The sequence below is a fragment of the Numenius arquata genome, chromosome 2 (assembly GCF_964106895.1).
Source record: "Numenius arquata chromosome 2, bNumArq3.hap1.1, whole genome shotgun sequence".
Classification (NCBI taxonomy): Eukaryota; Metazoa; Chordata; class Aves; order Charadriiformes; family Scolopacidae; genus Numenius; species Numenius arquata.
Genome location: NC_133577.1, coordinates 106,983,416 through 107,009,929, shown reverse-complemented (window position 1 = coordinate 107,009,929; position 26,514 = coordinate 106,983,416). Strand labels below are relative to the sequence as shown.

The 26,514-nt window shown below is 39.1% G+C and overlaps 1 protein-coding gene across 1 annotated transcript in view; it reads right to left on the bottom strand.

Moving 5' to 3' along the window:
* Positions 1-26,514, bottom strand: part of CPED1 (cadherin like and PC-esterase domain containing 1) — a 145,275-nt gene that overhangs the window by 78,298 nt on the left and 40,463 nt on the right. Inside the window, exons 6-11 of the mRNA XM_074168371.1 lie at positions 19,098-19,254; positions 17,456-17,624; positions 4,753-4,895; positions 3,282-3,354; positions 1,475-1,636; positions 407-511 (exon numbers count right to left, since the gene is read on the bottom strand). Of these exons, the coding sequence (XP_074024472.1) occupies positions 407-511; positions 1,475-1,636; positions 3,282-3,354; positions 4,753-4,895; positions 17,456-17,624; positions 19,098-19,254 (809 nt within the window). The remainder of the gene's footprint in view (positions 1-406; positions 512-1,474; positions 1,637-3,281; positions 3,355-4,752; positions 4,896-17,455; positions 17,625-19,097; positions 19,255-26,514) is intronic.

The window sequence follows — 26,514 nt, the reverse complement described above, 5'->3', positions numbered from 1 at the left end:
TTTTGCCACTTTTTCATCTATATCTATTCTGTGGTCATGATCTCAGTGTTGTACTGTCTCCAGTTCTTCATTCACACCTGCTTTGCTTCATTACCATTCTATTTTCTTACCAACTCATTAGTCACTTACATAATTTTCCTCGTTTTCCTTACATTTTATTTTCTGGCCTCTGTTTCTGCTTTAGCTGTCCTTTTCAATGAATCCTCAACTCAAATTCTGTTTTATTTCTTTTAATTTAAATTCAAAAAATCCTTCAAAATAAAATCAGCATAACCTCTACCTCCCTGCTTCCCTGTCCATCCAGCCAAATACATACACCAGAGACAGCAAAGAATGGTAATGAAGGAGAAATGTTAAGAGATTTACATAAAATGTGTCCAATACAACAAAACCCTGTTTATGTTACCAGCTCAAATTGTCCAAGACTCTTCAGCTCCTTTATGAAAGTAATCATTGAATTTATCTCTTCTAAAGACAAACATTGTTCATCTTCTCTGTGGTAAGTTCCATCCTGTGAAGGAAAGGGCAGCATATTCTCGTGAAATCACATGGAAAGCAATGTGCTTTCATTAGACCCCAATCCCTTCAGTGATCAAAGGAACAAGTTACAACAGCTCTCAACTTGCCCTAACCTCATCCAAAGTCATGTCAAGCCAGCTCCTTGATAGCTCTTCCCATTTCTCAGTCTAGAATAAAGTAGGCTGTGCGTTAGCTTTGTGTAGAAAAGTGCCCTCAGAAGCTACCATGGAAGAGATTACATGAAGTCTAGGCAATGACATGGACAGTTTGAAACGAGAGCTGGTCTCCTGCAGAACACAGACATAGGTAATCACGTCTATGTGCGTGTATGTCTATGGTTTCCTACTTTATCCCGTCATAAATTTAGAACCCATGACTCTGTTTTAGTCACACCTGTCTGAGAGGCACAAGTCACGTGGATAATTTAGTCCCTTGCAAGCAGGAGGCTCCTCAGAAATGCACTCTTAAAAGTGCCCAGACTGAGATAAATACTGCTAAAGGAGATACCAGCTTTTCAGAAATAGTTTTGACTAGGGATGCAAACTTTATACAGATCCTATAAATGCAAAGAATTGTAATTGTGGCATTCAGAATAAGACACAAAGTTGTAGGAAACAAGATTTAATTCTGATGCTCATGAATCTGCTTGTCTGAGTTAATTAATTCTAGGTTTATGAAAACACACAGACTTTTATATTAAAAAAGACCATTTAAAAATGGTGGGGAAAGTACTGTACTTTGGGGAATGACATAATTTGACAGTGGAATTTTTATAAAAGAAAATTCATTTGTTTACTCTAATTACAGTTTTATTCCCCAGAATTCAGTAACAGAGAGTTTTGATTAAATAAATTCTTCATTCTATAAGTTGGCACCAACAATTTCAGAAAGGCATTCAATTTAGAATGAAATATTTTCAAATAGTTAATAATAAGAAATAGGTGGGATGAACTACCTTGTTCACAGTTGATCCATATATTTTTTGTAAAGCTTCTATGAAACTGGATGTTTCATTAGATAAGAGAAATTTAAAAGTATCTTCAAAAAGAAATTCTTTGAAAGTTTGGTCCTGAATGTCTGATTCATCGTCATCTTGAAAGTCAAAGTTTTCATGCACCTAGCGGAAAATAATGTAAGAATGGACAGGTTAGATATCAATTCCAGTCTTCTCGTAACCACATATACCAAACAAACTATTTATAAAAAAAATAAAAGTCATCATCATACCACTGATAAAAAAGACGGGATTATAATATAGCAAATACTGTATCACATTTTCTGTCAGAACTACACATCACAATGTTTGCTGACCTCCAGTGGATAGACTACAACATTGCAGTCTAATGTGAGAGCATTTTCCCCACGTGTTTGATTTGAAATATGATAAAAAAAATTAAAATAATAAAATATGTCATCTTATATGCTAACATAACTTTTGTAAAAATCAGGTATTTAGGAGTTACTACAGATGAAAGTATAAGTTTTTCAATCTATGAACACGAATAAACTCATGTTTATAAAATATTAATAAATTAGTATTTTAGCATAAACACAAATATAACTTTAAGCTGCATGGGATGTGTGCATACTACGGTTTCCAAGGGATACTATTCAGAGTCAAATGTCATAGTAATTATCAACAATTATAATGAAATTTGTATTTTCATAACAAACTATTAAACCCTGCTGATTTACTGTACATTTATGGATTATGGCTGATAGCTGAGAATACTATACAGGCAAGTAAATATTATGCTTGATGTTTAGTTTTTTAAGAAACTCCTGGGAGAATTTTTTAACAGCCTAGTATAATATTTTTAAGTTGTTATAACAAGTCACATTTCTTATACTAGCTAAACAAGTCTTGCCAGACTAATTAAGGATATTTTCTTCATGGATTTTTTAAATTGTGCAAGCTTTCTTTTATGTGTCCATTTGTTCTTTGTGTTCAAAGGATGTTTTTTTTTGGTGAAGGACGGAGAGATTGACTGCACTGTTGTTACTAGAAAATTGAACAGATTTTAACTGAGGGTGAGTTTTAAAAGTGTTCCCTGTAATTTCCTGGGATATATTTACTGATTTTTTTTTTTTTTTTTTTTTTTTTTACTTTTGTGTGTCATAAACATGGAGAAAGATTTTATATACCTAGGTATACACACATATTCATATGTATATACAGGGGGAATGAGAAGCAGCTGGAAAGCAGTACAACTTTTGTTTCTGGCCAGACTGTTCTGAGGCAGGAGTGGTACAAAACTGGCACAGGGAGTTTATGCCATAGGTCACATTTCTCTGCTTTTTGAGGGACTTGAGGACCATGCAGGAAGAAGGCAGCACAGTCGAGGTCAAAGCAGGTCATGAACTGAAGTACAATACAATTCATGGAGAACTTCAATTTGTATTAAAAGCCAGTTGTGGTATTTTAACTTCCTCCCTTCACCTCTGTTCCGGCACAGTTAATACCTAACACTGCTTTCATGCAATTTTTCCTATGGATTTTGCTTTGCTGATATTCAGTTGTGGTGATAGGCCTTTAATGCTAAAACTGAAAGGTTTGCACACTTAATGGTGTGTTGAACAGGAACTTTGTCCCTTAAAAGCTGGTTTCTCCCACAGCAACTCCCCACTTTTAGGCAAAATTAACATTAATGTATTTGTACATTTCACAGAGATTCAAGGATACCTATCAAAGAGGGTTCACTGCTATGTTCTTTTTGGTGTAAGTTTTTTGTGTCAAGCAATAATTTGTGTAATTTTCTCACCTCAAGAACTACTGGGTATATGGAGGTGCTGAATCCAATGTCAAAGGTTAGCATTTGAAAACACTGGCTGCATCTGAAATATAGAAATATAACAGGAATTGGATTTAGTGAGATTAGGTACTGTTGTGAAATACAGAATCACAGAATCATTTAGATTGGAAAAGACCTTTAAGATCATCAAGTCCAACTGTTAACCTAACACTGCCAAGCCCACCACTAAACCATCCCTATATATGCTACAATGACATACAGATACAGGTCCAGAGAATGCCCACAAGAATATATACATGTAGGTCAAGAGAGAGCATGTGACACAGACTAAATAAAATTTCTCAGAAGAGTCAGCAGCATTAAACATAGATGGAGCCAGATTGTGAGCTGATGAAAGCAGTACTATATTAAAGTGTATTTATATGGTTGACTTCTAAACCAGTGAGGGAGGTGAACTGCACTGGAGGAGGAAATGTCTTTTGATGAGAATGAGGTCCTGCAAAAGTTTTGAAGATATTTGGAGGGCAATAGACGGTGAAACTCTCTGGGCTCACTGAAGCAAGAGCTGTGCTGCAGCTATGGGGATGTCTGAAGGCATGGGCGAGCAGCTCTGAGCAAGTCTTGGGTTACATAAGCAAGAGATCCCATTGATAAAAAAATGTAAGAGTTTGGACCACTGTCACAATAGCTCCATCCCTGTTACACTCCTCCCCTCTTCACTACCCTCTCCACTCACAATGTAATCTTTATTCCCAACGTGCGTAAATCAAATAATGAGCTTTATATTACTTCTACTAGAACACCTGGGTTCTCAAATAGCTTTATAAAACATATAAATGTATAAATAGTAATGCATTTAGTATTTATCATAAAAATGTCAGGGATGTGACATAACATATATAGGACAAATACTAATTTTAATTAATAAAAATATTACATAATAAAGGTTGATTTATGTATAAGAACTGTAACACTCTAATAGGAGTGATTACAATGACTTAACACTCACAGAATATCACTGTTGCTGCCTAGGTATATTTCATAAGGTACATTTCATAAAGTATTCTACAGTGTCTCTTGTTCAGATTGCCTACCGCAGCCAGCTCTGAACCATTTGGGTCACTCTAACATTAAATATTTGCCATATGACAGAAGGGTCACTGAAGGGAAATTCACCTTTATATGTTATGACTAGCCCAGTTGTGAGTGATTTGTGATCATTTGTGCTGCCTGAAACACTTAATCGGGACACAGCATCTGGTCCTAAGTATTCATTATAACATTTTACAAACTAGAAACACTGTGGATTTTGAAGAGTTTGACACCCTAAATGCAGCACATCCTCGCTTTATAATAAATTATGAAATAGAGATTTTTTTTTATATTTTATTTTAGGAGTCATGTATCCTCTACAATTTTTATTCTGTTTTAAGGAGCTATCTGGACAACAGCATAGCAATGACCACTGCAAGTCACTTACTGATTGAAAGAATTTGGTCCTGAGGCAGATGATTCAGTGAAGACCTCAGTTATAAGTAGAAGTTTGCTTATAGCTTCCTTCATGTTGTTGAAGGCTTGTTGGGGAGAACTGCTTTTGAAGAATATCTCAAAAAACTTTTGCAGCTGTGAAAGAGATTGCATATATTTTTGAACATTTACAATGAAATCAGTGTTTAAGATCATAAATTAAAAAACTGGTAGAAGTAAAAATTGCCTTAGAATGCCAACTTCAGTTCTTATTCACTTGCACAGGAAAGTGGCATAAAAAGCTCCATGCAGCATACTAGTAGAGTATGACTTTTTCTTTTTAATAAATAAGTATATCAGAAACAAACTCTGTATTAATGCTTTTCAAAAATGTTTCTCACAGTCTAAGAGCACTTTGATAAAACCTTTTGCTGTCAACTGGTTCTAGGCAATGGAAACCACAAACACTTATTTCTTCAGCAGTAAGAGCACACTCAAAGTAAAAGCCTTCTCTCTTGTTAACGTCCTGTCCCATGGGCTATCACACTTGACCTTGACTAAGAATCCTTACCTCAGGTTAACAAGCTGCAAATAGAATATAGAATAAAGACGTTGAAGAAATGAACAGCCACTGCAGCCTGTGTTTTGACTGAACTCTTGCACATCCTGAGGTTTTCAGACTTGTGAATCCTCTTAATGGCATATTCACTGGCCTGCACAACACTGCCCTCAGCTGCTTTCAGCACTCGTGCGAATTCACCCATCCCACCATTTCAGATAGAGATTCAGGGAAGCAACTGGAGCAACACAAAGACCCAGTGAAGAGTGGGATACAGCCAGGTTTTGTTACATCAGAGTCCTCTGTGCTAAGAAAGGCACTGCCTTTGAACCATATTTCCATTAGAGTAATCACATGGCACAGAACCCAACTAATGCTTGAACTATGTAAAACTATCAGATAATTTAGTAGTACTATATTGCCAAACAGATACATTTACATAGTAAAAAAGTACTATCTTCAGAGATAAGGCACATGAAGTGCACATAAAACGTGTTTTGCATTGATATTCAGAAAAGAAAAAATTCAGATTGTTTCCAGGAATTTATCTACTAAATTGACTTAGAAATGGCATTACATATGTACCAGTATCACCCACTTATACGTGTCCCACTGGGATAACGTGATGGAAGTGTGCAGGCTTCTGTACACAATCCCACTGGGGACTGATGTGGTTGGCATCTCTCTAGCTGCCTTTGACTACTACAGTCATAAAAAAGCATCCACAGCAGACGGGTTAACCAAGCCTGGCCTTTAGCAGAAATCTGTAACAAGGTTTAATGTGATATTTTGGCTCTAAAGCATGATCACAGAATCACGGAACCACAGAATGGTTGAGGTTGGAAGGGACCTCTGGAGGTCATCTTGTAGCACCCCCCTGCTCAAGCAGGGTCACCTAGAGCTGGTTGCCCAGGACTGTGTCCAGGCAGCTTTTGAATACCTCCAAGCATAAAGACTCCCCAAACTCTCTGGGTAACTTGTGCCAGTGCTCAGTCATCCTCAAAGTAAAAAAGCGTTTCCTGATGTTCAAAAGGAACCTGCTCTGTTTCAGTTGTGCCCATGGCCTCTTGTCCTGTCACTGGGCACCACTGAAAAGAGCCTGACTTTGTCATCCTAACAGCCTCGCTTCAGGTATTCATACACACTGATGAGATCCCCCTGAGCCCCTGAGAAGTTTCTCCAGGCTAAACAGCCCCAGCTCTCTCAGCCTTTCCTCATATAAGAAATTCTCCAGTCCCTTAATCATCTAAGTGGCCCTCTGTTGGACTCTCTCCACATTTCCTCTTGCACTAGGGAGTCCAGAACTTGACACAATACTCCAGGTGTGCCACAAGGGCAGACTGCTGGCTGATGGTCACCTCAGTGTCCACCAGGACTCCTAGGTCCTTTTCTTCAAAGCTGTTTTCCAGTTGGTTGGCCTCCAGCATGTACTAGTGCCTGGGGTTGTGCCTTCCCAGGTACAGAACTTTGTGCTTCCCCTTGTTGAACTTCATGAGGTTCCTGTCAGCCCATTTCTCCAGCCTGTTTAGGTCCCTCTGGATGGCAGCACAACCCCACTCTTCCTACTTTTGTGTCATTAGAAGGTACACTCTGTCCCATCATCCAGACATTTAACAAAGATGTTGAACAAGAATGGAATGGACCCAGTATGGATCCTTGGGGTACACTGTTAATTACTAGTGATGTGTTATGAAGTATTCACTGTGTTGACAGCAGATCTTACAACATACTTCTGTGCACTCTAGTCCACAGAATTTTCTAGACAGTGCTGGAACCTCCCCATGTGAACTTGTATACTGCCAAGCACACTAGTCTGCATTGGCATAGATGAATGGCTTTCAGTTTCTTCAGGCAGCATATTGTCATTAAACCTAATAAGCACTTTCCACTTTCCTTTTCAAAAAATATTGTATCATTGCCTACTGCCAGCCATGGGAAATACTCAAGTATACAGCTAACACTGATCCCCCTTGCTTTTTTCCTCTCTTCAGTTCCAGTAACTCCATTCAGTTGTGCTGGTAAATAACTGGTGGGTAGGAAGTTGTTCTGCCTGTCTTCCTGTTCTTATCACCTCTGGTTTTATTCTAACAAGTGGTTCCCTTCTCAGGCTTTACTGAATAAAATAAATGTCCCCCATGCAGAGGACTGGGCTGAAGCTTTGAAGTGCCTGGGACTTTTTCTCCTCTTTTTGATAAAGGTATGTAAAATGCCAGTAGACAAAAAATGACAACAGTATATATGACTAAAGTTATAAGATTGAATCCAGACTGCCAGGAAAATGCAAAGCAAAAGTTGCACATATAGCCTCAACTCTGCCCTTTGGATATTTGCACCATGTTGAAATCCTGAATTACATCACACTGTATTTTTATGCTGTAGAAAGTTTTCCACGTGTACCGCAATTCCATGAGTCTCTAGGGCAAAAGAGCCCTGGAGCTGCTATTTAGAAAGAGATTATGCAAATCCTCAGATCCCACTCCATTTCATTGCCACAACAGGCTAAAAGGGAGTCCATGTTTTCCGAGATCTAATATCACCAAAGCTGTGTTTCTCCTGCAGAGCAGTACAAAGATTAAGAACAAGAAGCTGCACATTTTTCAAATCAGTTCTGATTTAGATTCATCTCTGAGTGAAATTGTCCCATTCCAGTTCCTTGTTCAGGCCAAAACCAGTTCATTATCCTGTTCATGTGAAATAAAAAAATTAAAATGAAGACTCATCTCACCAAGGTGGGACTAGTCAGTGGTTCTTCAGCTGACTTTGGCAACTATTTCCAGCATCTCTCCCAGATCCTGTACATCCCTCACATTCCTGCTACACTGGCTTGCACCTTTTCTTTAATCTCCTAAATATGCAGTGGGTATTGAGGGGATAAGTAAGAAGCTGTGTTATTTTGCTGCACAGGGCATATAAGGAGTTGCAGAATTTTATAAGGAGAGATGGCATTACTGGAAGGAAGGGAAAGAGGGACAGAAAAAGCCCCATTAGCTCATTTGTTCCTCACTGTAAATCAATTCCTAAGCACCTCAACACAAAGGATACAGAATGCATATATTTCCAGTAAGAACTGATGAAAGACAGGCTGATTTGCCCTATTTGCACTCAGAGCACACTGTTGGCTATAATAGCCACCTGTTTCCAACACAACAGGCATTAAAATACAACTGGCTTCTCCAAGGTGCTGCATTTTAGTTACAGACCTCTTAGAAAAGAAACATTACTCAACAGGTTCTCATTAGGGGATATCAGGTTTTAGGACAATGTTTATTTTAAGCCAATGACTGAAAATAAATATTTAGTCAGGCTGGTTCAGGACCAATGGAGACAAGAGACAAATACTTCAGGTTAAATTCCAATTAATGAAAAAAAATCCTATTTAAAAAAGTTCAGGTTATGTTTGACTCCTACAGATTCTATAGGATTCTCAGCAACTGATAGGGAAAATGTAAAGTGTATGAATTAGGGGTGATAAAGTGCGAAAACCTGCAGCAACAGCAGGTTCTTCTGAGTGTGCCCAACAAAGACATATAAATATTTGTGATCAACTGAAAAATATTAAAGTCACTGAGCTGAAGGTTTCTTCAGATGATTGCCACTGATGCTGGTTCTTTCAGCTTCAGAGGAAACAGAGTACCTGTCCAGCAAGATTCAATCTCATTATTGATTGAACATGATTAAAAGCAGCATTGAATTGTGAAAAGAGGACAGATGGGAAAAACTGGTGGCAATCACAGGAATTTAGTCTGGGAGAACGCTGACCTCTGGCTGGCAATTTTTTAAGCAGAGAAATAGGGATTAAATTTTAGTAGGCTGTAAAACTTAACGCAGACATGCACATACATTTTGTACAATGACACCATTGTATACAGAATTGCAAGATTTCTCAGGACCTGGAAGATGTTCATCCACATTCTGGATGCATACAGTTGGAGGTATGTTCCACATATTTATGTAATGTCTTACAGAAGTGTGTAAATGCAGTCAAATTCCATGGATCAAGCACATATTTTCTGTAAAGACAGAATGAACTAGAAATATTATTAAGATTAATTTTAACTCATTGACCTTTCTCTCACTGATAACTACTTTTGCTTTAGGATAAGCCACTGGAAAAAAAAAGATTTGGCTAACTCAATATTAATTTTACAGCACTTTTTCTCAACCCACTTTGACATCCACTTTTTAAAATCTGCAGTCATTAAAATAAAGTTTATGATCTCAGTGACGTGGATCCCTTCGGCTCCTCAAAAATACACTGAACCATCAGTTAAAGGCCTGACACAATGAAAAAATGCAATTTAATTGATAAAGGAATTCTGATTTGCAAGCTTCCTGTACAAAACCATGGGGACTGAAGGAGAGTGGAAGAGTGTGGTACCCATAAGGCTGGATGTTATGGTGACTGTAGTAATTCCCTTGAGAGGATTTTCCTCTGGCAATTTTTCTGCAAATTAATTTCTTAGGAGAGATGCTGGGGCAGCCTGGGGCAGCGAGCTCAATGGCCTGCTGAGGCCTGCCCTTAGAAAGAGTATAAAAATTAAGCGTAGCGATCTTTCTGACATTGCCTTCTAGCTCAGTCGTGGCACAGTTTTGCCTTCTGATGAGACAAACAAGAAAGATTTTCCTTAACTAACCTTAGGCATGGCAATAAATGCAAACTTAAAACACCTGCCTTCACTGACTGCATTGATTAGCTTTCTGTTGATTGTAACAGGTGTTCAGAGGCCCAGTTCACATGAAGACAATTCGCTCAGGTGTCAAAATCTGCAGAGGAATCCCACCCTACAAGACTACATGGCTCATGTTTCTGTACGAGCTAAATGTCTAGGTTCCTTTTATTCCTCACTGCAGAACGCAGACGCTTGAAGAGCATGATTTACTGTCCTAAGGCAGACACGTCAAAGCAGTGACATTAATTGCAACCTAAAACTGCTCTGTTCCTCCAGTGACTGTACAGGGAATCTAAATGAGACACTGAAGACAAGTAGGAGATATACCATGGGAGTGTTCACACTGCCCACCCATGGACAACAAAAACTGTGTGCCTGGAATATACAGAATTGTCTGGGACGATGTTTGTCCCAAACTTATCATGATAACGAGGAAGGTGACCAACAACAAGGTTAAACAGTAACCAGGAAATTACAAAGTGACTTTTGAAACAAGGAAGGAGTCAGCTTGGGAAATAATATAAAAGCAGCATGAAAATTTTCAGTGGGGGGAGAGGCTTTGGGGTGGAAACAGCAGCGGTCAAAACCTGGTCAGGCACTGCCAGAAGTCAGCCACATCACAGCAGCTCTAGAAACTGCAGGGAATTCTAGGGTGTAAGGATGGGCATGGGTCCTACGTGGGTACATGTGAAACGGGCACACACAGGGCTGGAGCCCCAGCCTCTCCAAGCAGAGGTTCATGCAAGAAGGGAAGCTGCATTCCAGGAGAGGGGGGCTGTGTTTGTAGCCCCTGCTGCCTGTGAGACAGGGTCTGGGTAAATGTGAGTGGGTGGGTGTGACTACAGCTTCACGGGGTATTTATAGAAGGATGTTTAGAAATGTGCAATGTTTATTAACATTTTTGACTATGGTATCACAGTATCATACCTGTTCTGTTACTGAAATTGATGGTGAGTTTGTTATTATTACTGGTTGCCAGTTAATTTCATATCAACAATTAGACACTTCTATCCTGGTTTTGGTTAAACAATGTGAACTCATCAATTCTTTCCTGCAATGGTGTCTCACCTTTGGAGGTGTAGCTGAGCTCTGAACTTACCTAAGAGGCAAGGAGATGGAAGATAAGAGACCACTGGGGACATTCAGTATTTCAGTGTAATTTTGAGGTTTACATTTTGGGATTTGGTGCATCATACTTTACAGGATTTGTGTGAATAGATTTTGAAAGAACCTTGCCGGTTCCTAGTTGTAGCCTTCAAAACTAGATGGCAGACAAAATTACCAGGGTCGTATCTGAAAGCACGACCTTTCGTTTCAAGAAATTACCCTTTTTGTAGTAATAAAGGGTGTCCTCTCCAGCTTGTTCTGCCAGGCATTGGAGCTGTTGCACTCTTTCTGATCAATTCGATCTTTGGGGTCTCAAAAGACTTAAGGTAATTGCCTCTCCTTGAAAATAGCTGAGGATGTTTTCACTTGAATCAATTCAATCAATCTCTGATAACTTTCCGTGTAGGCTGTATACTCTCAGTTCATTTTTGTACAGTCATTCTCCTTACTGGATCTATATTTGATGAAATCTCTTCACCACATCCAAATACTTTTGGGTGTAAGTAGTTGTTCTTAGATAAGAAAATACTCTTTTGCACACAAACAAGAATCTCTTTAACTATACTTATGGAGGTATCTAAATATCTAAGATGTCTGGAAGAATACAGACTGATTCCACATAGAAGGCCAGAAAAAACATATTTTGCAATGAAGCTATTTCCTATATTGCCTGCTAGTACAGGCAGACCTCTCCACTGATCACAGTGTATAGAAAAAGTCGTAAGACATGTAATGGGAGAAAAATGTACCCGTAATCAAAACAATGGTTCCAGAATACATCACAGACAAAACAGTGCAGTAATTTATCATAAGTTTATAGTGTTAGCTTTAGGTAGGTCTGTTTATTCATCCCCTGATTTATTGTTATGATGTGCTGTTTGGCTGGAGCTCTAACATGACTTTTGATGAAGGAGGAAACCACAGTATTACTCAGCTATTTTATACAGTAAATTTCCTCCTTATGTATATGTTTTTCTTTACATAAGATTTTTTTCAAAGAGATATTAATAGTTCAGGACAAAAAAACCCTCTTATCCCTTAACGCTTTTATAACTTATTTACATGGAGGAGAAAAGGCCATCTGAGAAAGGTTTCCTCTAAAGATCTTTGCTCTTAAGACTAAGCCCAAAGACAAAAGGCTGATCACTAGCTTTAGCAACTACTAAATTAGGTCTTTTGACTGAGACTAAACTAAGAACAGTTTCCCAACGCTGCATCGACTTCTTAGTGGAAAAGTAAAGGTGATTCACTAATACTTCCCAGCTCACTGTGAGAGGAAAAAGCGGATCAGCTTGACTAAGTGAAGCTGGAAAGCAAAAAGGGAAAGATGAGAATGAATATCAGGATAATGGTAGGTAGGACTAGGGAAGTTGGGAGACACAAAGGGGCATGCTTACAGAGCTGCCTGGATTGAACAGCCAGAGCAAGAGGATCTGGGGGCCAGGAGAAAAGCAGAGAGCCAAGGGCCTGGATAACAGTGTAAAGACTTACTTATGACATAACCACATTATAATGAATAATTAGTCTAAGCCCTCACTAGCTAAACTGGGATGTTCATAATGTGAAGAGCAGAAGAGAACTCCAGGAAGAATTTTAGCATTATTTGTGCACTGCATGACAGTTTGACACAGACATAGAGGAGGTAAAGAAGGAAGAACTACCCATTCTTTCTCTTAAGACAAGAATTAGGGATATGAAATTAAGTAATCAGGTAGAAATTTTAAAGCAAACTATTCTTTCTCAAGCAACACATAAATAATCTGTAGAGTCTCATTGCTGCAAAACAGCAGGTTGGGAAGACCAAAGGCATTAATGGAGAGTATTAATAGAGAATTGCATGGCATAAAAGTCCACTGGAGCTTATTAAACATAAAGAAATATATTTCACTTCCAGTTTTGTGTTTCTAACCTTGCAGGTTACCAGAAATAGCTTTAGCCTGCCTAGGGATGAATACCACTTTATGCTTGTCCTGTTACACACTTTCATGATGCTTTCTTGCCTGGTTGTTGCCAGAAACAGAATTTCAGACTAAGATGTCTTTGATCTCCCCCAGTCCAGGCAGACTTTCACTCTTATATCAGTGAAAAGAGAAATTATAGGGCTCTAGATACTATAAGGACAGAAAACAGAGATGGCATTTATGTTATGCTCAGTCTCCCAGGAAGAGGAGCATTACAGCATTTAATTCTCTACACAGGCTACTTGCAGGAAAAGTGAAATGCATATGCTAAATTCTTACAGAACCAAATGAACAAATTTAATTTTATTCCCAAATACCTCTGCAATCTAATTGATTAAGAGTTGATGGTAATTTTCTTTTGTATTTGCTCCTTCTAAGTGAAAGGGCAAGAATAAGGAATTAAAAAATAAAACAAAAGGAAAAAAATGTGAGCCCTTCTACTGTTTCTAAGCATTTTGCTCTTTATCTGTGTGTACGTTTGCATTCTATCTCACATTAAGTATCTGCGGCTACTACTTGAAGCAGTATCAAAACTGGCCACTTGAGGGCAATACTGTAACCTAACTGTCACAGTGTTCGGCCCTAAGCCAGACCTCCATGTCATATTAAACGATGTATTTCCAGGGTAGGTGAAGGTCCAGTTTTATTTGCATATGCGGTAAGTATAAAAAATAGTTCTCTTTACTCAAGTTTCCAAATGCTTACTACACAGAGAATTTCAGCAAGTTACAGTGACTTACACGACAGCAATCTTAACAACAAACTGCTATAATAAATTATGTTTACTTCACTGCACAACTGGAAAATCGCTTAAGAGCAGAGGTTCAGCTGAGGGTACCGAGTGTTATGCAAGAACACCAGTCAAGGAATTCAAATCCAGGAGGCACCTGACTGTCTATTTTGGAAGAGCAAAAGCAAGATGAGCCAGAGCGGGGGCCGTGGGAAGATGCTGACAGCACAGAAGACCCTTTGCAGGTGACATGGGATGTGGCACAACTAAAGTCTCTGAAAGTGTATCCCTTCATTAAGAAATGGGACCAGGTTGGGAAAGGTTAATGGCAGGGCAAAGGAAGCACTTTGCAGTGTGTTAAATCTTGAGATAATGAATCATAAATGACTGTTTTGCACACCAGCTTCTATAAAACAGAAAATTATTCAGGGGCCAGCCTTCTGCTCAATACACATGCATAATGTCAATTAACACAAAGGGAATTATTGCATACATTGACAGAGGCCTGTCCCTTAATTGGTACCATATGCAAAATAGAAAGCTTCTATTTTATTATTAATTTTTCAAAGCACAGATGGTCTAAATAAGGGGTTTCCAAATTTCCTCAAGGAAATAAGACTATTACGCAAGTCTCATATCAAAACATTTGTGTGGCAGAAAGCCATTCTCTCCCCTGCATTTCCTGCATCTTCCCAACAGGGGCCCAAATGTAGTCGCACTTTTGTCACTCCTTGACTACACAAAATCCTCATGCCAGCACAGGATTTAGCTTCCCTTGCTTTCTGAACTGAGATACTAAAATATGTATAATGCAGAGAAAACCTGGCAGCTGGTGAGCAAAACACACTTGAACTCTTCCTGAACTGCCATTTGGCCAATGCTTATTTGAGGAGTCATTCTGAAGCCTTGCCACTATGATTAGGATAAGTAAATCTGAGTTGTAAAAATCATTTATAATAGTTTACTAACAAAGCAGCAGTGGGAAATGCAGTATTAAATTCATGAAACTTCTGTTTTTCTTTACACGTTTTTTCATAATTATTTGATATCATCTGGTACCCCACCTCTAGTCTTCTTCAAAATCTCTCTTTCCTGTACACCACATCCTGGCTACTTCTAGCAAACTTAAAGACTTGTTGTACACAGGGAATCAAATTTTAAACTTAACATACTGATTTTGTGATAGTAATGTTGTAACCAAGTTAAAACCACAATTGTCATCAATAATAGTTTAATTATACTGGTAAGAGAAAATTTGCTGACCAGAGGCCTATATACACTGAGGAGGTCTCTAAATTATTGTGCAACATTACTAAAAGCAGGACATCTATGATGGTAATGCAGCAGATTAAAATTATTCTCATCTGTTCATTTAAAAGAAATAATAATTCAGTCAGCTGCTCTGGGGGAAAAACACATCAAACACCAGGAAATTTTTCCCGACCAAAGTCTCTTCTATAGGTATGTTCACTCCCCAGTGACACCCACAGGTATTCTGTCAATCAGCCGAAGAACAGGTCTTAGAGAAGCTTTCTGTCATTATTGACCATTGAGAGGTTGGGCTTCACAATGTAACAAAGAGTTTTCTGTACTACACAATAGAGATGGCAGAAACGGAAAGCTTAGGAGGTTTCTGGATCAGGTTCCTTGGCTGGTACAAATACACATAGTTCTACTGTCTACTTTGGAAAAGCCAACCACTCCGCTGGCACTGTACGTTCCACTGGCAACAAGCCACAGCTTCATGACATTTATCGTGATGTTTATGAGAAACTTTGTATAATCTCATCCCAAAGGATATCAACAATTGAATTCAAACAGTCTCCCAAGTATTGTTTTCTGACTGATGATCTCCTGTCTGATGCCTCTGCACCAAGCACAAAAGCCTCTCTATGATTCTCCCAGTACTGCTCTCCGGCCATTCTGTGAATTCCCAGTGTCTCAATTCTCCTGGAGACCCCCTGACTCCTCCCAGGTTCTTTATAGAGCACACCATTTATGCTGAGAGACAGTCTTATGCACCCCACTTGCCATCATTTTTTAATTTGCATTTTAATCTATACATCACTACAAATTATGCTTTCTGTGGTGCCTATTTTTTGTTTATTCCTTGCCATTCTGACAAGTCTGCCTAAAGCTGTGGAAGATATAACACCACTGCAGCAGTAACCAGATTGGAACTACTGTAGATGTGCTGCTGCTTCTATCTATCATTTTTATTGCTTCTTCAGCTGCCAAAGTACTCTGTAAATGGTGGCTGGCACCCTATTCAGCAGACTTCCCTCAGTGGGAATTATTTTACAGAGCCATATCACAATTACTAATGACTGCTAGCCTTTAAAGTATGTCCCTACTTCTGTTGCAATAGAGATGCTGCTGGACATTTTGCTATTTTAATAAACATAAAACAAAACTGAACCCCAAGATTTGAAAGCAAGTGACCATTAGCCTTCCTAAATGTAAATAGAGGAAAATAGATGGCAAAAGAATATATTTCCATGGTCTTCCACAGCTTCCAAGAGGAGAAAAGAAAGAGAAATAGGTTCATCTCACCTAATTTTGGCAATCTAGAATTTGGCATGTTCTCTAAAAATGTCGTAGCCCATGGAAGGAAGCAGACACTTTTAGCAGGAAACTCATCTCATTCCAAAATTAGAGTCTAAATTGGGTGGGATGATTTGTTCTTTAGAGGTGTCTGTTTCTCCAATAACTAGAATTAGATAATGAGCTTAGACTAGGCACTTAACTTTGAGAGAGCTAAAATTGTAGAACATACCAAATGGCTGGCATCATCAGGAGTCCTGACAGTGGACACCACAATATTCAGACAAGCCAAGACCTGCTCCTAGCCCAAGAAGACTACATGGGCAAAGTGCACCCATCCTCAAATGGCTGCTGCAGGAGTTGATCTATGTGACCCCAAGAAATCACTGCTACTCTGTCAACTTATTCCCTCAAAAGGAAAAAGAAAAGGAGCAGCCACAGAACTGCAGTTCCTTCTTGAAGAGCTGTTGTGTTGCAAGCACAGTTCCTTGCTGAAAGAACAAAGGAATAGGAAGGCATGTTTGGAAATCCATAAGACTGTTCAGCAAACTTGATGTTGAGAGAGAGGGCTTTCTCCAAGCACTTGGAGGTGTTCAGAGTTAATCCTATTAAGGCACACGTGAAACATCTTTCTTCATAAAACCGAGACCATGGGAGGCCCGGCCCACCCTCTCCATGGTATACTTCCTTCTCCTTATTTAGAAGTGCCCTGACCCTCTTCCATTCTGTTTTACTGCATCTAAAAAGGAAATCTAAACAAACCATTTTAAATATTTACTTTCTTTTTTTACAACACTGTCAATGTCCGGGCAAAAAAACATTGCTGCATGACAGTACCCCCACTGCTGTACTTTAGAAAAACTCCAACCTTGCAGCTCCTGTCAAATGTCACAAATAAAAATGGTTTCTGAGGCAAGCAAATCCCAGGGTCCTTCATAACCCCCACTGCACAGGGCAACTCTTCCCTGCTTCATGAAGCAAACCCCACTCCTTCTGAGAAATGAAAGCTGTACATTAGGAGAATATTCACTGTCAGCTGAGGACTGCAAATAAAGAAGGGGTAAAAGAGAAAGAAGATATTATCTGGTTTTCTGTTTCTGAACTTTGCCTGAAAGATGGAAAAATTAGGAAATGAAACATTTTACCTTTACAGAAAAGTGCTTCTTCTTGGGTGGATGCCAGACAGTGGCGGTTGAATGAATGAAGGCCCGCAGAGGTGTTAAGGATGTCACAAGCACATATGCTTTGATGATGACAGAAAGGTCTTGAGCTTTAAGGATGTCCTTGTGGGCTGGTGTAGCTGATACTTGATTCCTGGAAAGTAATAAAAGTACATAGCATTAATGAAGTGCTTTTGCAAATGAGGAAATTGAGATATAAGAAAACAGTGAAACAGTGAAATTAGCAGAAATAGGGAATTAGCCTTTTTTCTCCTGAGTTAAGCAACACAGTAAATGAAACCAAGCAGGCTGGAACAAAGCTTTACATTAAGTATTTTTATTGCTTTCGGTATTTTTAAATCTTAATTTCCATACATAGAAAGTAACTATGTTAGGAGGGAGTTATATTTGAAAGTATGTATGGGTAAATACATTGTGGGCATATTGTAATTGTTGCAGACCCAGGACATTCAGCATGAAGGTAAAAACATTAAAGAAATCCAAGCAGTTTAAGTAACAGAAGTGCATAGTCAAGGTATCTAGATTTAACACTGATTTGTAGTGAATTCAGAAAAAAACCCAAACAACCCCATGGAAAGACTGCACTATTGTTAGCACTTTCTTCAACGTAATAAAGGGACACAAACATGTGGTACCACATGCTTTCCCTAATAAAAGCCATAAAATATAATTCCAAGCATTATGAAAGACCATGACACCTAGGAATAACCCATAATAAATCAGCTAAACATAAAAGAATTATGAAAGCTAACTTTGTCTAGGAAGTGACACGGCACTCTAGGTACTGGTTTACAGCTCCCACAGCCCACACAAAAAAGAATCAGCCATAGAAACAGGACAGAAAAAAACAAACCTAAGGGAAAAATCTGTTATTTAAAAGCTCATTACTTGGGGAAATCAGAGCTATACTTGGGTATATTCACAAATGTAGTAATTATTCTGCCTGTTAAACTCTCTGAGTATCAATCTACCTCACAGCAAATGCAATGAGAAGATGACTGTACAAATTACGGGTCTCCAAGACTGATTATTGGTAAAAGACACAGAGCTTTCTTCCCATTTCTGTGTAATCTTTGGCAATATGTGGCCTTTCCAGACCTCAATTTTGCTATCTTTTAAGGGAGTCTAATAATATCTATCTTAAAGAGACCTTTTTCTCCCCCCTGAAGAATGGTAGGTCCTCAGAGCATAAAATTTGTGAGATACTGTAACACAGGAAGCAGCACTTGGACAGTCAGTTCTCAAGTACTTCTTGGTTCTTCACTTAAGGGAGGGTCTCTGTGCAGAGGACTACGTATGTGTCTGTGGTAGATGCAAGGCAGGGATAAGGGTAGCAAATAGCTCAGCCGTTTTGAGACCTAAACATTCAGGGGTGTCTCTGGGTCTGTACTTGCTGTTTAGGTGTCTCGATGCCCTCAACATAAAGACTCAGCTGCTCACACACAAAGCTTTCAAGCTTGGCTAGTACAGACACAAACATTCTGCAAGTATAAGAGGCACAATGCATCCAAATGCTCCTCTCTTGCTATATTCTGCATCCCTGACTCCCAACAAAAAGCACAATGAAGCACTCGCAGTGTCTGAGGGTGGGGTATCATTAGCTTACAGCTGTGTGCTAGTGCTTTGCTTCCACCAGTACCGCAGATGGGCAGCACGTGTCTTGTGAGTCCTTTCGCTCCTCTGGGACACATTGCTTGTGGCGCTGGCCCTTGACAGCCCAGGTTGGCCAGAGCACTCCGGGGTGACGACTGGGAGCTGCAGGTCTGAAAAAGTACCAAAGGGATAAGAAGGAAAGTCAGAGGAGCATTGAAAGCAGCAGTCAACTCCTGCTGTTAAGGATTAAATGTGCAAAACATAATAGGTAGAGAGGAGCTGCCAGCATGTCAAAAATGTAAATTAACAACTGCTGAGACTGTAGCCCTTTTTGGATCTGCTAGCAGAGAGCTTTACACCTACAAAGCACCCCCTTCCAGCTGCAAGCTCAGAGGCTTAGCTGCAACTCCCACTTCACAGGTGAGTGCATGAGTGCTGCATACAAAAAACATCCCCTTCCCCCTTTTTAACAGAAATCCTTTATTTCTAAACACAGGATAACAAAACTGTCTCTCACGTAGCCCTGATTACAATTAATGGGGTTAAAAAAATTATTTGACTAAGGACCAAGGGACTTTGCCACAGTAATCACACAGACAGCTCAGTAAATAACCACATATCCTTGTTTTGAGGTTCACCGTCTAAGGCAACATTTTCTAGTTACTGAAATCTATGGGAGGCTTAGTTCTGACACCAAACGCAGTGAGAGCAGACTGATGTAACAGAGTCCTCAAGATTACTGAGGCATGTGACTATTAACAGTAATCAAAATATTGTGATGTGAGATCAATCAATGGGTGGCATGTATTTTCTATTTTTACTGTGCTGATAAAAAGGCACAGAGCCCTTATGTTATGTCATTATTTCATGTAGGGTGGTTTCCATTAACTCTAACACACCTCACATTTCAAGTTCTTAAGTAATAGTCAGGGAAAAGTCAAGCTGTTCACATTATTCCCAAACCTTATTACTTATCTTTTTAATGACATACTGCATCGTGCTAATGTTATGAATTTATTTGTATAGCTTCTCTTTTAATGCATGCACTCTTCACTTTGATGCATGAATGAAAAATAAAACTGAAGTTGTATTTCTGGTGATGAGCTGTGAGCAGCCTTTCAAGGAAAAGTACTATTCATTTTCATATTCAGATCCTGCTAAAATGACATTGTGATTGTCTGTTTATCGGCTGTTCATCAGATCAGCTCAGTTCAGCCTTCCAAGCTAAACTGGGATCTAAAATTAATCTGATCTTTTGCCTTACATGTACCCTTTAGCAGGATTAAAGCCTTTATTAATCAAAACCAGACTTTTATTAATATAGCAGCTCATGTTCAGATTATACTTTCATTGGTATCTTTGTGTTGTGTTACACATCATAAGTGATTTGGACTTTGTAAGTGACTACCTGTTTGCTGATGTTACAGAGACAAAACAGACTACTCTCTGCCTATTTGGCTGTCCAATGATAACAGGAATAAGTCAGTAAACTCCCATTAAGTCATTTACATAGAAGACTTCCTTCTGAACATGCACAAGGAGCATAAATCAAGTGTTTTTTCTTCCATATCTGCCCTCTAAAGACACAACGGCATTTCACTATGGCAATTCCCACCCTCTAAAGAGACAATGGCACTCCACCATGGCAATTTGCAATGGTCTCACTGCAACTACTCCTATGTATTGCTTTAGTTACCTAACTGAAGTGCCTACATTAGCAAAATAGTATTCTTAGGCTTTGTCTTTAGGCAATAGAGAGAGAGACCAGTCCTTGGAGTACTAAGAGAAATACCAGTTCTGAACTGCTCTCTGAAAGGGTCTGTTTTTTTCACTGACTATGCAAGAAAACTAAGCTACTTGGAGCTGCAAATAATTTCCAGAGTGTAAAGTTTGATCATACATCTTTGGTGTTCAGGCAAAACAATTAAAACACATAAAGGCCCTCCACAGTGCACAGATAACTTCAGAAACCTTTTTCTGATTTATCCTCACCCTGGTAAAAAGGCAAGACACAGACCTCTGCTGTTGCATCTGTGTATGGAGTTATGGAGCCAAGCCCTGTTCCCCTTTATCTTGGTACTGTCGCACATCCATCAGGAACAGCCCAGCAATGTCAGACTCTGGAGTTCAAATCTCATGGCCTAGATCTTCAAACAGCAAGATCTGTTGACCATGAGTGGCATCAAAGTCACACAAAACCCAGTTAATCCCATGACAGCAATCCAAGCTACCCCCTTGCCAATGCTGCCTAGGGGGACAGATGAGAGAGAGACAGATTGTCCTACCTTGGTGGCTACAACACACAGCTGAAAGAAGGCAGAAGTGTGCTTCCAGAACAAGCTCCCTATAACATATACAACTTTTACATTAGGCTGCGGCTACATGACACCACTAACAGAACCATGCAAATAACAAGAATGACAGATCTTCTCCTCTCAGCTGATCATCTATAAGCCAAATTATGTCAAAGGTCCACATTTTTCAGCAATTGCTTTAATAAAAATAAGCATAATGTTGAGAAAACAGAAATGCACAAAACCTAATTTCCTTATTTAAAAGAAATCAATTATTTCACTGAAAATAAGAACACGGAAGCAGAGAATGGGTGTTTAGCTCATTACTCAAGAGAAAGGAGAGCATCTTTTCCTTTTTAAAATATGATTTTAATTGTGTTGCTAAGGGAACAAGTAAGCCGTACAGTATTAACTCAGAAGACAGAATTTGAAAAAAATGAGATCAGGTTTGTACCTATATTTACCCCTCCTAAATGAGAGTTTTAGCTGTTTTAGGGAAATAGAAAAGATTACTTTGACATTAATTTATTTCTCACTACCCAGTGGACCATTTACTGGAGCTAGATATAACAACAAAAAAAAATGGTTAGGGACAGATGAAAAACAGAAGTGTTCTGAAATTCTCAAACTACTGGGTAGAAGATCCTTAGTATTGCCCTAAGTCATTGCAAAATGCCTCAACATTAAAGAAATGGAAACCTGCCATCTCTTGAAGAAGAGCAGGTTAAACAAATTGAGGGTGTTGGTGATTAACATAGAGAACTTAAAAAGGAGCAATGCTTGTAAATTATTCCTCATGCTATAGAGCATCCTGTTTGCATAGTGCTTTACACACCTCTGTTGGTTTTGTGTTAGCATCCACCTGGCAGACAGCCCATCGCAAGGTGGCTGGAAGAAGGAGAAAGGGGAGTGAGACTGTCACAATGTGCTCACTCCTTTGAGATGACACACAGCACCTATATCATTGGGCAAAGCTAATGAGGGAGTGACAGTCCATCGCTTTGGTAAATCTACTCCTAGTAATCAATGAATTCAATTATCATAATAATAAAGAGATGTCAGTAGCACTGAACTGCAGCACACTCAGCTGCATCAGTTCTCATGGCAACTCTTCACCTGGTCTTGCACTCGAAAGCAGTAACACTGTTCATTAGAGCTGTAAATTTGCTAACCAACATTATCATCAATGAAAATTAGCCTGCAGTGCCTTTACTGTTTGCTGTAATTGCCATGTTTTTCCATCTTGAAATCACTCTACAAGCTGTTGTTAATTAACTAGTCCTTTTGAAGTACATAAATAACATCAACATTTTATAATAGGAGAGGTGAGGCAGGCTCAGCAGTTGATGTGTGTCAAGCAGCTTGGGAAACCAAGTTAGGAGGAGTCCCAGCACCTGAGTGTCACATCCAGGTTACATCTCCTCTTTCACAAATCCAGATCCTAATACCAGTAATTCCTCAGTAACAGACTCTAAAGATCAAAAGAAAAAAAAAGAAGATGTAAAATAGTAAAGAATATTTTCCCTATTAAAGTGGCTATGCAGTAATTGAAAGGCTACACAAACTGCTGGTTTTCCTGAGGAGCAGCTGCAGGCTTTGCTTTGTCTCAAGTAGCTTTTGCTGCCGCCATTTCTGATGATCCGGTGTACAGCAAAGGACCCAAGGCCGGATACATGCTTTCACTTAAAAAAAAAATAAATGCTTCACTTCCTAGAAATTCTGGCTTGAAGAATGTTTCTTATGCTGACATCTCTGAAATGGTACCATTGAAAACACCAACAAACAGCACCGCTTTACCTCTGCCTATAGTGTTCTCCATGATACCATTCTGATGGGTAAGGAAGCCACTACAAGTTCTCAGCTGAATTCACACATTAGCCCTCTAACCACAGCAGTGGGTAAAACATAGATCTGAGACATGGGAACAGCTGGGGGGCACATGTGAAAGGGAGGTCTGAGATCCACCAAAGCAAGTCAACACCTCTAGATCAAAACAATTAAGCACCTCTTTGTCACATGAACTGGTGGTAGACATTGTTCTGTCGACTGCAATCTCTCAAAGTACCACAGAGTCAAACAGATCAGTTGACAGCAACAACTGATATCTAATGCAGCAGCTACACTGACATCTAATGAGGCCTTTCAAGTATTTTACACAGCTATGACTTCTTGCTCCCTCTCCCCCCATCTCTGGCTCCCAAGTTATTTACTTGTCTTTGGCTCAGAGTTCTGAAGTGTAACATGAGAGTCAACCCATATGCAATAAAGAATAGCTGATTTAAGAGTTACAACATGTGGCTGAGCAAAAGGTTTACCGATAGCTAGAAGTACATTCAGACAAATTAAGACTTCCTGGAGCAAATCCAGGTCAGTGTTGACTCTGCTGCAGCCGTGGGCACTGGTGGTAAATGGAATGCTTAGGTTAACAGGAACATCTGGTGATTTGCAAAGGTAGTGAATTCAGCAGAAGACCCTATTGGCTGAACTGAGTAACACTCAATTGAAAGAAGAGGAAACAGATGATGAATGAGAATGTGTTCTCTTTATCCTTCCTTTTATATTACCCTTTGTTGTTACAAGGAGGGTTAAGATATGGTTTTGTTTCTTAAATATTTTAACTCAAATCGGCTCAATAGATCAAATAGACGATATTTTACACACTTCAAACATGGAGAAAGGACAAATGGTTGTTTAATGAAGCACAAGGCCAGAGACGGATGAAACGCAACTGAGGTGCTGGGCTTTGTCCTGAGCCCAGCACATTGTTCATTTCTTTCATAAAGGACATTGTAAGCTTGGCACATTTGTATTTGCAGAATCTTCATCCAATTGCTTTTCTTTTTAAGAGGAAAAACATCACTTCAGATCATGAAAGTCCATTAATCCTGAAAAGTATACAGGAAACTTTCCATCTTCATAGAAGCCTTCTGAACTTCTTAGATTTTCATAGTGGTCATCTGTCTCTAGCAGGAGCCTAAATTCTCTCGCACAGGAAAAAAGGAGAATGACCGCCACCTCACATCATTTCTCAGCAGCTTCTGCAGCACAATATTCAGGAAGGACTGATAACAAGTCCTCTCTGCCTGCCTTGCAGGCTTGCCCTCTGACAGGGCATCTCGGTGTTAGAAGAACTTCATATTGCATCCTGTGCTGGGGTCATCCATCTGCCTGACTGGTGTGGGATGCTGGAGCACAAAGAGCTTATTTCTGAAACAGACTGGGCAGGCTTCATTGGTACAATCTGGTCCTCTTCTGGTATTTACAGCTGGGCAATTTTCCAGCCTTTGTAGGTTGGAAAGGTGTGTTAAACAGCTGCAAAGATTGCTTCACATCAGGAGATGCTTAAAAAGCTTTCATGGAGTCTTAGGCAGACTTCCGAGCACCTCCGGGACTAGAGGATTTTGGTCAAAATAAAGCCTACTATCCAGTACCTTTTGCTCAGTCATGTATAGAAACCTGCTCTGAGCTGCATAACCATGAAAGTAATGAGCATTAAAAGTGCATTTTTTCATTTTTCAGTGTTGATTTTGGAGGATGGATGATTTCAGTTGAACTACTGCCATTACATGCCTTGAGGTCATTGCAGACTCGTCACAGAAAGCAGACCTATTCCATTTAATTGCCTCCTGTTATCCATTTGACCTATCGGGTGAAAAGACTCTGAAACAAAGATAAGTACTCTCCTATGGTTTACACATTATGCCTTGAGGTTGCTAAAGAAAAAGAGAGAACCTTTAACACACAGTTTAATAACCTATGCATTTAGAAAAGGGTGGCTGTGAAACTCAAAGCAGATGCTGGGTATTTGAAGGAAGCTAGGAAGACTAGGGGCAATCCTGGCCCCCAGTGAAGTCCTGGCAAAATTTCCATTGATTTCACAGGAATATGGTTTCTTCCTTGATACTTAACACTCCTGTGATGGTTCTGACGTGTTATAAGCTTCATTTGTGATGTGCACATTGCTGCAGGTTCAATATGCCACCCACTAATGACTATTGATCTAGCTGTCCTTAAAAGGCTTTCATATTCAAAAGATGCAGTGATCCCTCCCTCTGTAATACAGTTAATCTCAAAGCAAGTCACCCTGAATATTTTGAATGGAGAAATTTCAAACCATTTGACATTTCTAGGTATTTAAACTATCTAAAGTATATTTAGTATTTAAAAAAAAAAAATGTTTATAGTAAAGCAGATGTAGAGGGAAAGGAATTTAAACTGTGAGTTGGAATGCACTGAAATTCCTGCTAAAAAACACCCGTGAAGTTTCAGAGTTATAAAGACAAAATGATGATAGCGCATAATTTTGAAATGTATGTGTTGTTTATTTTCCCCTTTAAAAACATCAGCAAATACAGCTTCAGTTTAGATTATTAATATACCGTGTTTTTTGCTTCTCTGTTTTGGCAGGTGCATGGAAAACAGTATTTATTAAATACAGTGTTTGCTTCTTCATTCCTAAAGCATCCTCACGGTTAAAAGATGGGGTGGGAGGGTGTTCAACATAATCCGGAAGGGCTGCTTCTTCTGTGTGCAGCCTTTATACTATAACTTAAATTTATAGATAAGCTATAAAACTCTGGAAAAAGCAATTCAGTTGCTCAGTTACATGATTAGAACCACAACTACAATTCTGTACTAGTAACAGGGTAGAATATAGAATATTATAGGCCAAGTAATTAAATTCATTTAGCTCTTTTTCTTCTTTTTTCAGTTTCCTCATATTGGTTATTTCAGAAGTACATTTTTGTCCTATCTGAGATCTGACCTTGTTGTAAAACAAAGAAAATCCTGCCCCACATAGTTCATAATGAAATTAACTCAAAAAAAAAAATAAATCAGATGCTGATTTTATTGGCCATTCTTGAGACTATTAGCAACTTCAGTAGCAGAAAGGTGGTAGGCACAAAACTGATCACAACTGGTGTGCAGACATTTACAAGGCCCAGCTGGCAAAAGAAACGCATTCCCCTATGAAGAAGCATGTTTCTGTCACAGAGGTGTTGAATTATTACAACAGAAAGTAAATTTAATCTAGAATTTCTCTCTTACATAGGTGGCACAATGAGGCTTTGCTTCCTCCCCTCACTTCATCACGCTTCCCACTGACTCCAGAGTAACCCAGGGATGCTGGGGACA